This window comes from Cetorhinus maximus, chromosome 8, assembly GCF_964194155.1.
Source record: "Cetorhinus maximus chromosome 8, sCetMax3.hap1.1, whole genome shotgun sequence".
Taxonomy (NCBI): Eukaryota; Metazoa; Chordata; class Chondrichthyes; order Lamniformes; family Cetorhinidae; genus Cetorhinus; species Cetorhinus maximus.
The window spans coordinates 58,840,187-58,853,060 of record NC_135886.1 but is presented as its reverse complement, the minus strand read 5'-3'; the positions used below and the strand labels follow the sequence as shown (position 1 = coordinate 58,853,060).

General features: G+C 41.4%; 1 protein-coding gene across 1 annotated transcript in view; it reads right to left on the bottom strand.

Moving 5' to 3' along the window:
• Positions 1-12,874, bottom strand: part of LOC144683186 (cyclic nucleotide-gated channel alpha-2-like) — a 104,770-nt gene that overhangs the window by 33,164 nt on the left and 58,732 nt on the right. Inside the window, exon 3 of the mRNA XM_078546148.1 lies at positions 7,504-7,678. Within this exon, the coding sequence (XP_078402274.1) occupies positions 7,504-7,678 (175 nt within the window). The remainder of the gene's footprint in view (positions 1-7,503; positions 7,679-12,874) is intronic.

Sequence of the window (12,874 nt, the reverse complement as noted above, 5' to 3'; positions counted from 1 at the left end):
ATGTATTCTCATTCACAGAAAGATAAACACACACAGTCCATGTAATCTCATTCAGACAGCTAAAAACACACGCCATGTATTCTCATTCACAGACAGATAAACACACAGTCTCTATCTTCTCGGTCACAGACAGGTAAACACACACAATTCAATCATTCTCATTCACAGACAGGTAACCACACACAGTTCATGTAATCTCAGTCACAGGCAGATAAACACATATAGTCCATGTATTCTCATTCAGAAACAGATAAACACACAGTATATGAATTCTTGTTCATACTAATAAATGAACACACTCCAAGTATTCTCATTCTGACAGCTAAACATGTACAGTCCTTGTATTCTCATTCACAGACAGATAAGCAAATAGAATCCATGTATTCTCATTCATAGACCCACAAACACACACAGGGCATATATTCTCATTCAGAGTCAGATAAACACACTTAGTCCACGTATTTTTATTCACAGACAAATAAAGAGACACAGCCCATGTATTCTCATTCACAGACAAATCAACAAACAAGGTCCATGTATTCGCATTCACAGACAGATAAACACACACAGTCCGTGTACTAAAGACAAATAAACACACGGGCCATGTATTCCATTCACAGACAGATAAACAGACACAATCCATGTATTCTAATTTAGACAGATAAAAACACAGATCATATGTATTCTCATTCACAGACTGATAAACACACATAGTTCATGTATTCTCATTCAAAGACAGATACACAGACACAGCCCATATATATTCAGTCACAGACTGATAAACGTACAAAGTCCATGTATTCTCAATCAGAGACAGATAAGCACACACAGACCATGAATTCTCATTCAAAGACAGATAAACAGACACAGTCCATGTATTCTCATTCGCAGACAGGTAAACACACACAGTACATGTATTCTCATTCACACTCAAATGAACACACATAGACCATGTCTTCTCTTCCACAGGCACATAAACACTCACAGTACAAGTATTCTGACTCACAGACAGATGAACACACAGTACATGTATTCTCATTCACAGGCACATAAACACACACAGCCCATGTTTCCTCATTTCACAGAAAGATAAACACAGACAGTACATGAATTCTCGTTCAGACCAATAAACAAACACAATCCGAGTATTCGCATTCTGACAGCTAAACAAGCACACTCCTTGTATTCTCATTCACAGACAGATAAACATGCACAATCCATGTATTCTCATTCACAGACAGATAAGCAAACACAGTCCATGTATTTTCATTCATAAACCTACAAACACACACAGAGCATATATTCTCATTCACGGTCAGATAAACACACCTAGTTCACGTATTTTTATTCACAGAGAAATAAAGAGACATGTATTCTCTCATTCATAGACTGACAAACACACACAGGGCATGTATTCACATTCATAGTCAGATAAACACACCCAGTCCATGTACTTTTGTTCACAGGCAAATAAACAAACCCAGTCCATGCATTATCATGCAAAGACAGGTATATACACACAATCCACGAATTCTCATTCAGACAGATAAACACACACAGCCCATTAATTCTCAATCAGACCAATAAACAAACACAGTCCATGTATTCTCATTCATAAAAAGATAAACACACACAGTCTATGTATTTTCTTTCACAGACAGATAAACACAACGGTCCCTGGATTCTCATTCAGACATGTAAAAACACAGGCAATGGATTCTCATTCAAAGACAGATCAACACACACAGTACATGTATTCTCATTCAAAGACAGAGAAAGAGACACAGTTAGTATATCAATGCTCATTTAGATGGATAAACACACCATCCATGTATTCTCATTCAGACAGAGAAGCACACAGTGTATGTATTCTCATTCACAGACAGATCAACAAACATAGTCCATATATCCTCATTCAAAGACAAATAAACATACACAGTCCATGTATTCTCATTCAGAAACAGATACACACACAGTCCATGTATTCTCATACACAGAAAGGTGAACACACACAGTCCATGTATTCTCATTCAGAAACAGACACACACACAGTCCATGTATTCCCATTCAGAAACAGAGAAACTACGTGAAAGTTCATGTATTCTCTTTGACAGACAGATAAACACACACAGTCCATGTATATTCATTCCAAGTCGGATGAACACACTGATCACATATATTCTCATTCACAGACAGGTAAACACACACAGTCCATGTATTCTCTTTCAGCGACAGATAGAAACACACAGCCCATCTATCCTCATTCACAGGATGATAAACACACACAGTCCTTGTATTCTCATTCACAGACAGGTAAGCACACGTTGTCCATGTATTCTTATTCAAAGACAGAGAAACAGACACAGTCCATGCATTCTCATTAACAGACAGCTAAACACACACAGTCCATGTATTCTCATTCACAGGCTGATAAACAAACACAGTCCATGTATTCTCATTCACAGACAAACACACACCATCCATGTTTCTCATTCATTTACAGAGAAACATACAGTCCATGTATTCTGATTCACAGACGGATAATCACACACACTCCATGTATTCTCATTCACATTCATATAAACACACACAGACCATATATTCTTTCACAGAATGAAAAACACACACAGTCCATGTATTCTCATTCACAGGCAGGTAAACACACACATTACATGTATCCTCATTCACACAGATTAACATACACAGCCCATGTATTCTCATTAACAGAATGATAAACACACATAGTCAATGTATTATTATTCACGTTCATATAAACAAACACAGTTCATGTGTTCTCATTCACAGGCAAATAAAGACATTGCCCATGTATTCTCATTCACAGACAGGTAAACACACACATTCCATGTACCCTCATTCACACAGATTAACACATACAGCCCATGTATTCTCATTCACAGTCAGATAAACAAACGCAATTGATGTATTCTCATTCGCATACAAATATACACAAACCCGTTACTGTATTCTCATTCACAGACAGATAAACACACAGAGGCCGTGTGTTCTCATTCACAGGCATTTAAACATTGTCCATGTATTCTCATTCGCAGACAGATAAATAAACACAGACCATGTTTTCTAATTCACAGATAGATAAATAAACACAATTCATGTTTTCTCATTCGCACACAGATAAACACACAGTTCATGTATTCTCATTCACAGAGAGTTAAACACGTACAGTCCATGTATTCTAATTCACAGGCAGATCAACAGACACAGCCCATGTATTCTCATTCAGTCACATAAGAACACAGTTCATGTATTCTGATTCATAGACAGATAAAAACACAGTCTATGTATTCTCATTCATAGACAGATGAATAGACACAGTCCATGTATTCTCATGCATAGACAGATAGACAGACACAGTCCATGTATCCTCATTCACAGACAGGTAAACAAACACAGTCCATGTATACTCACTGACAGTGATGAACACATACAGTCCATGTATTCTCATTAGGAGTCAGAGAAACAAACACAGTCCATGAATTCTCATTCACATACAGATATACACATGGTCCATGTGTTCTCATTCACAGACAGATAAACACACAGTCCAAATATTCTCATTCACAGACAATTCACAGGTAGATCAACAGACACAGTCCATGTATCCTCGTTCAGTCAGATAAAAACACGGTTCAAGAATTCTCATTCATAGAACGCACACAGTCAATGTATTATCATTCACATTCATATAAACAAACAGAGTCCATGTGTCCTCATTCATGGACAAATAAAGACAGTGTCTATGTATTCTCATTCACAGACATGTAAACACACACAGTCCGTGTGTTCTCATTCACAGACATAAACACAGTCCATGTGTTCTCATTCACAGACATAAATAAACACAGTCCATGTGTTCTCATTCACAGACATAAATAAACACAGTCCATGTATTCTCATTCACAGTCAGATAACGACACAGTCCATGTAACTCATTCTTAGACAGATAAACACACACAGTTGTTATGACCGATGCAGTTGATAAAGCAAAGTTATTTAAAAATCCCAGAGGGAAACTTTAAACAATTGTCATAACCCATAATTTTAAGTGTTATGTTTGAGATGCGACTCTAATTTCAGGAATTCGACCACCAGTTCTCGAGGTTTTACATTAAACTAAATGAAACATTTTATTAATTTACACAGGTTAAAATATATATACACATGGCTACAAATTACTATCATAACTTTTAATAAATTCCAAAACTAATCTCCATTAAGGCGACAGCAACCCATAGACTTAACCAGGTACCAGGCAAAGCATTTTCACCTTATGAATTCAAAATGAGGTTCTTTTCACTGTGGTTCCTGTGAAGCCAGTTGGAGGCTTACAGCTGCCTTTTGATCTCACATTACCTTTGCTCTGCACACACAAAACCATTGTCTTGTTATACCTACCACTGCCCATTGAATGTTAATTCTCATTGTATCAACAACCTCTGAACTAAACCTCTCTAACAATAAAATCCCTTTCATTGTACCAACTTAATTAATAATATAAACATATTGCTTGGTAGCTGCTAGATAGGTGTCCAATTTCACCCCACTTCTTGAATGCTCTATTCAAAAAATGCAAATGCACTCTATCTCTCTTACATATCAAAACTAGTACGCATCAAAGCACCCAGACTAGCTGGCTTTAGTCCAATTAAGACACACCCAAAGACTAAAGCTGTATTTTAAAAGAAAAATATTTTCCAAAATATTGTATGCATTAATAACTTCATGGCACAGGTCCATGTAATCTCATAAACAGACACATAAACAGACAGGACAAAAAATAAAAAATACCTGGAAAAACTCAGCAGGTCTGGCAGCATCGGCAGAGAAGATTACAGTTGACGTTTCGAGTCCTCATGACCCTTCAACAGAACTAAGTAAAAATAGGAGAGGGGTGAAATATAAGCTCTCTTATATAACCACTGTCCTATTTTTACTTAGTTCTGTTGAAGGGTTATGAGGACTCGAAACATCAACTGTACTCTTCTCCGCCGATGCTGCCAGACCTGCTGAGTTTTTCCAGGTATTTTTTATTTTCTGTTTTGGATTTCCAGCATCCGCAATTTTTTTGTTTTTACATAAACAGACAGTGCCCATGTATTCTCAATCACACTTCTGAACACACACATAGTCTATGTATTCTCATTCACAGAGAGATAAGTAAACATAGTCCATCTTTTCTCACTCACACACAGATAAACACATAGTCCATGTATTCTCATTCACAGACGGATAAACACGCACAGTCCATGTATTCGAATTCACAGGCAGATCAAAAGACATAGTCCATGTCTGTTCATTAAGTCAGAAAAAAACGCACAGTTCATGTATTCTCATTCACAGACAGGTGAACACACACAGTCAGTGTATTCTCATTCACACAGATGAACATACACAGTCCATGTGTTCTCATTCAATGTCAGAGAAACACACTGTCCATGAATTCTCATTCACAAACAGATAAACACACACAGTCCATGTATTCTCAATTAAAGACAGAGAAACACACACAGTCCATGTATTCTCATTGACAGAGAGATAGCGTCCATATATTCTCATTCACAGACAGATAATCACACACAGTCCATGTATTCTCTTTCATAAACAGATAAACTCACACAGGCCATGCATTTTCATTCTCAGACATTTAAACACATAGTCCATGTATTCTTATTCACAGAGAGATAAGTAAACAAAGTCCATCTTTTCTCACTCACACACAGATAAACACATAGTCCCTGTATTCTCCTTCCCAGACAGATAAACATGTTCAGTCCATGTATTCTAATTCACAGGCAGATCAACAGGCACAGTCCATGCACTCTCATTCACAGTTCATGTATTCTCATTCACACAGACGAACACACACAGTCCATGAATTCTCATTCAACATCAGAGAAACACACACAGTCCATGAATTCTCATTCACAAACTGATAAACACACACAGTCCATGTGTTCTCATTCACATGCAGATAAACACATCGTCCATATACTCTCATTCACAGACATAAATAATCACAGTCCAAGTTTTCTCATTCACAAACAGAAAAACACACAGCCCATATAACTCATTCACAGACAGATAAAGACACACAGTCCATATATTCTCATTCACAGAGAGATAAACAGACAGAGCCTATGTACCTCAATCACAGTCAGATAAACGCACGCAGTCCATGCATTCTCATTCACAGACAGATAAGCAAACACATTCCATGTATTCTTATTCACAGACAGGTAAACATGCACAATCGTTTATTCTCATTCACATGCAGATAAACACATCGTCCATGTACTCTCAATCACTGACAAATAAACACAGTGCATGTATTCTCATTCACTGACAGCTAAACAGACACAATCTATCTATTCTAATTCATAGACAGATCAACAGACACAGTTCATGAATTTGCATTCACAAACAGGTAAATACACACAGTCCATGTATTTTCAGTTGCAGACAGATAAACACACAGTCCATGTTTTCTCATTCACCAACATATAAACATGCATTGTCCATGTATTCTCATTCACAGTCAGATAAACACACACAGTCTGTGCATTCACATTCACAAAGTCCATGTATTCTCATTCACAGTCAGATAAACACACACAGTCCGTGAATTCTCATTCACAAACAGAAAAACTCACACGCTGCATGTATTCTCATTTAGAGTCAGAAGAAACACACATATTCCATGAATTCTCAATCACAGATAAACACACACAGTCCATGTGTTCTCATTTACTGGCAGATAAAGATATTGTCCATGTACTCTCATTCACAGAGAGTGAAAGACGCACAATCCATCTATTCTAATTCAGATCAACAGACAAAGTCCACGTATTCTCATTCACAGTCAGATAAACAAACATAGTCCATGTATTCTCATTCACAGTCAGATAAAGAAACACAATTCATGTATTCTCATTCACATACAGATAAACACATCATCCATATACTCTCATTCACAGACATAAATAATCGCAGTCCATGTTTTCTCATTCACAAACAGAAAAACACACAGCCCATGTAACTCATTCACAGACAGATAAAGACACACAGTCCATATATTCTCATTCACAGAGAGATAAACAGACAGAACCTATGTATCTCATTCACAGGCAGATAAACGCACACAGTCCATGTATTATAATTCACAGTCATATAAACACACAGTCCATGAATTCTTATTCGCAGTCAGATAAACACACACAGTCTCATTCACCAGCAGATAAACAGATATTCAATGTATTCTCATTCACAGACAGAAATATACACTATTTGTGAACGCCCAGCTGCCTGACTCCCTTCAGACCATACCCATTGGTCATTCCCACATTTAGTGCCCTTGAGCATACAGTGTTGCTGTATGCACTCAATGATCAACCCATTAATAGGGCCAGAGTCATCTGACTAACCAAGAGATCTAAGTTACGATATACTAATAGCTTTATACATGACCTGCCTTTTATTTCTTGTTTGCCCCTCTTCCAGAGCAGTGTTGTTGCTCAATCTGCTGACCACTGTCCGCAGCTCTGGACCCCGGAACCTCTCCAGGAATGAGTCTGGTCTCTGTTCCTGCTCCCGGAGACTTTTGTGTGCCCAGTCCCTCAGGACAACCACCAGGCGAACTAACCTGAGAGTGACACAAGGGGAGTACGTATTAGTGAGATTAACAGCACCACTGTGAGGGTGAGAGAGGTTGAAAGAGGGTTGAGGTTTAGATGAGAGATTAGCACAGGAGGGAGTGAAGGTTAGAGAGAGATTAACAAAAGGGAGTGAGGGTTAGAGAGAGATTAAAACAAGGTGAGGAGGGTTAGAGAGAAATTAACATGAGAATGAGGGTTAGAGAGAGATTACCACATGGGGAGTAAGGGTTAGAGAGAGATTAACATGTAGGGAGTGAGGGTCATCTGGAGATTAACACACAGGGAGTGAGTGTTAGAGAGAAATTATCACATGGGGAGGGAGGGGTGAAATCACAGAATCACAGAATCACATGGTGCAGAAGAGGCCCTTCAGCCCATCGAGTCTGCACCAACATGTGAGAAACACCTGACCTACCTACCTAATCCCATTTACCAGCACATGGCCCATAGCCTTGAATGTTATGACGTGCCAAGTGTTCATCCAGGTACTTTTTAAAGAATGTGAGGCAACCCGCCTCCACCATCCTCCCAGGCAGTGCATTCCAGACCGTCACCACCCTCTGGTTAAAAAAGTTTTTTCTCACATCCCCCCTAAACCTCCTGCCCCTCACCTTGAACTTGTGTCCCCTCGTGACTGACCCTTCAACTAAGGGGAACAGCTTCTCCCTATCCACCCTGTCCATGCCCCTCATAATCTTGTACACCCCGATCAGGTCGCGCCTCAGTCTTCTCTGCTCCAACAAAAACAACCTAACTCCATCCAACCTCTCCATAACTTAAATGTTTCATCCCAGACAACACCCTGGTGAATCTCCTCTGCACCCCCTCCAGTGCAATCATATCCTTCCTATAATGTGGTGACCAGAACTGAACACAGTACTCCAGCTGTGGCCTCACCAAGGTTCTATACAACTTCAACATGACCTCCCTACTTTTGTAATCTATACCTTGATTGATAAAGGCAAGTGTCCCATAAGTGTCCCAAATGGAGATCATCACATGGGGAGTGAGTGTTAGAGAGAGATTAACACACGTGGAGTGAGGGCTAGAGAGAGATTAGCACATAAGGAGTGAGGGTTAAAGAGGGATCAGCATGCGGGGAGTGAGGGTCAGATGGAGGCTAACACTCGGGGAGTGAGGGTTATACAGAGATTAACACACAGGGAGTGAGGGTTAGAGAGATATTAGCACATGGGGAATGAGGACGAGAGTGAGTTTAACATATGGGGAGTGAGGTTCAGAGAGAGATTAACATGCAGGGAATGAGGGTCACATGCAGGGAATGAGGGTCGAATGTAGATTAACACACGGGGAATGAGTGTCAGGGAAATATTAACAGACAAGGATTGAGGGTTAGACAGATATTAACACACAGGGAGTAAGGGTTAGAGAGAGATTAACACACGGGAAGTGAGGGTTAGAGAGAGTTTAGCACATGGAGAGTGAGCATTAGAGAGAGATTAACACACAGGGAGTCAGGGTTAGAGAGATTAGTACACAGGGAGTAGGGGTTACAGAGAGATTAACACATGGACAGTGGGCATTTGAGACACATTAGCACAGGTGAAGACAGGTTCAGATGGAGATTAACAAAAGGGAAGTGAGGGTGAAATGGAGATTATCACATGGGGAGTGAGGGTCAGAGAGAGATTAGCACATGTGTAGTGAGGACTAGAGAGAGATTAGCTCATGGAGAGTGAGGGTTAGAGAGAGATTAGCACGTGGAGAGTGAGGGTTAGAGAGAGATTAACACACAGGGAGTCAGGGTTAGAGAGATTAGCACACAGGGAGTCAGGATTAGAGAGAGATTAGCACATGGGGAGGGAGGGTTAGAGAGAGATTGACACGAGGGGAGTCATGGTATGAAAGAGATTATTACACTGGGAAGGAGAAGTAGAGAGAGACTAGCATACGGGGAGTGAGGGTTAGGGAGCGATTAACATGTGGGGAGTTTTTTTTATTCATTCACAGGATGTGGGCTTCGCTGGCTGGGCCAGCATTTATTGCCCATCCCTAGTTGCCTTTGAGAATGTAATGGTGAGTTGCCTTCTTTAACTGTTGTAGTCCCTGTGGTGTAGGTACACCCACAGTGCTGCTAGGAGGGGAGTTCCAGGATTTTGACCCAGCGACAGTGAAGGAACGGTGATATATTTCCAAATCAGGATGGTGAGTGACTTGGAGGGAAACTTCCAAGTGGTTGTGTTCCCATCGATCTGCTGCCCTTGTCCTTCTAGATGGTAGTGGTCATGGGTTTGGAAGGCGCTGTTGAAGGAACCTTGGTGAATTCCTGCAGTGCATCTTATAGATGGTACACTCTGTTGCTACTGTGCGTCAGTGGTAGTGGGAGTGAATGTTTGTGGATTTGGTGCCAATCAAGTGGGCTGCTTTGTCCTGGACACTGTCAAACTTCTTGAGTATTGTGGGAGCTGCACGCATCCAGGCAAGTGGGCAGTATTCCATCACACTCCTGACTTGTGTCTTGCAGATGGTGGACAGGCTTTGGGGAGTCAGGAGGTGGGTTACTCATCGCTGGATTCCTAGCTTCTGACCTGCTATTGTAGCCATAGTATTTATATGGCTAGTCCAGTTCAGTTTCTGGTCAATGGTAACCCACAGGATGTTGATAGTGGGGAATTCATTGATGGTAATGCCATTGAACATCAAGGGGCAATGGTTGGATTCTCTCTTGTTGGATTTGGTCATTGCCTGACACTTGTGTGACGCAAATGTTACTTGCCACTTGTCAGCCCAAGCCTGGATATTGTCCAGGTCTTGCTGCATTTGGAAATGGCCTGCTTCAGTATCTGAGGAATCGCGAATGGTGCTAAACATAGTGCAATCATCAGTGAACATCCCCACTTCTGACCTTATGATGGAAGGAAGGTCATTGATGAAGCAGCTGAAGATGGTTGGGTCGAGGGCACTGCCCTGAGGAACTCCTGCAGAGATGTCCTGGAGCTGAGATGACTGACCTCCAACAACCACAACCATCTTCCTTTGTGCTAGGTATGACTCCAACCAGCGGAGCATTTCCCCTGATTCCCAATGACCCCAGTTTTGCTAGGGCTCCTTGATGCCACACTCGGTTAAATGCTGCCTTGATGTCAAGAACAGTCACTCTTACCTTACCTCGAGAGTTCACCTTTTTGGTGAAGGCCAAATGGAGATTAACAAATGGGGGAGTGAGGGTTGGAGAGGGATTAACACACGAGGAGGGAGGGTTAGAGAGATTAGCACGAGGGAGCGCGGATCAGATGGATTTAACACATGGCGAGTGGGGTTAGAGAGAGATTTACACACGGGGTGGGGTTAGAGAGAGATTTACACATGGGGAGCGAGGGATAGAGAGAGAGATTTACAGATGAGGGTGGGGTTAGAGAGAGTTTTACACACGGCGGGGTTAGAGAGAGATTTACACACACAACAAAGAACAAAGTGCCGGGACAGGAACAGGCCCTTCGGCCCCCCAAGCCTGCGCCGATCATATTGCCTGTCAAACTAAAACATTTTGCACTTCCAGGGTCCGTATCCCTCTATTCCCATCCTATTCATGTAGAGCTGCCTCTTAAACACCACTATCGTACCTGCTTCCACCACCTCCTCTGGCAGCGAATTCCAGACACTCACTACCCTCTGCGTAAAAAACTTGCCCCGCACATCTCCTCTATAGTTTTCTCCTCTCACCTTGAATCTATGTCCCCTAGTAATTGACTCTTCCACCCTGGGAAAAAGCTTCTGACTATCTACTCTGTCCATGCCACTCATAATTTTGTAAATTTCTATCAAGTTGCCCCTCAATCTCTGTTGCTCTAGTGAGAACAATCCGAATTTCTCCAACCTCTCCTCTTAGCTAATAACCTCCAGACCAGGCAGCATCATGGTAAACCTCCTCTGCACTCTCTCCAGCACTTCCATATCCTTCTGTAATGTGGTGACCAGAATTACACGCAATTTTCCAAGTGTGGCCTAACCAAGGTTCTATACAGCTGCAGCATGACTTCCCAGCTTTTATACTCAATACCCCTGCTGATGAAGGCAAGCATGCCATATGCCTTCCTGACTACCTTATCCACCTGCATTGCCACTTTCAGTGACCTGTGGACCTGTACACCCAGATCCCTTTGCTTGTCAATGCATTTAAGGGTTCTGCCATTTACTGTATAATTACTACCTGTATTAGACCTTCCAAAATGCATTACCTCGCATCTGTCCGGATTAAACTCCATCTGTCATTTCTCCACCCAAGTCTCCAACCGATCTATATCCCGTTGTATCCTTTGACAATCCTCTTCACTATCTGCAACTCCTCCAACCTTAGTGCCATCTGCAAACTTACTAATTAGCCCAGTTACATTTTCCTCCAAATCATTTATGTATACTACAAACAGCAAAGGTCCCAGCACTGATCCCTGCGGAACACCACTAGTCACAGCTCTCCATTCAGAAAAGTACCTTTCCACTGCTACCCTCTGTCTTCTATGACCAAGCCAATTCTGTATCCATCTTGCCAGCTCACCTCCGATCCCGTGCAACTTTACCTTCTGTACCAGTCTGCCATGAGGGACCTTGTCAAAGGACTTACTGAAATCCATGTATATAACATCCACTGCCCTTCCATTGTCGATCATCTTTGTCACTTCCTCGAAAAAAATCGATCAAGTTAGTGAGACATGACCTCCCCTTCACAAAACCATGCAGCCTCTCACTAATACACCCATTTGCTTCCAAATGGTAGTAAATCCTGTCACGAAGAATCTTCTCCAATAATTTCCCTACCACTGACGTAATGCTCACTGGCCTGTAATTTCCTGGATTATCCCTGCTACCCTTCTTAAACAATGGAACAACATTGGCCATTCTCCAGTCCTCTGGGACCTCACCCGTAGCCAGTGAGGATACAAAGATTTCTGTCAAGGCCCCAGCAATCTCCTCCCTTGCCTCCCTCAGTACTTTGGAATAGATCCCATCTGGCCCTGGGGACTTATCCACCCTAATATTCTTCAAGATGCCTTTTAGCCCTCCTGACTCCTTGCTTAAGTTTCTTCCTACTTTCTTTATATTCTCCACGGGCTTCATCAGATCCCAGCCTTCTAGCCCTTATGAATGCTTCCCTTTTCTTTTTGACTAATCTCACAATATCCTTCGTTATCCAAGGTTCCTGAAACTTGCCATACTTATCCTTC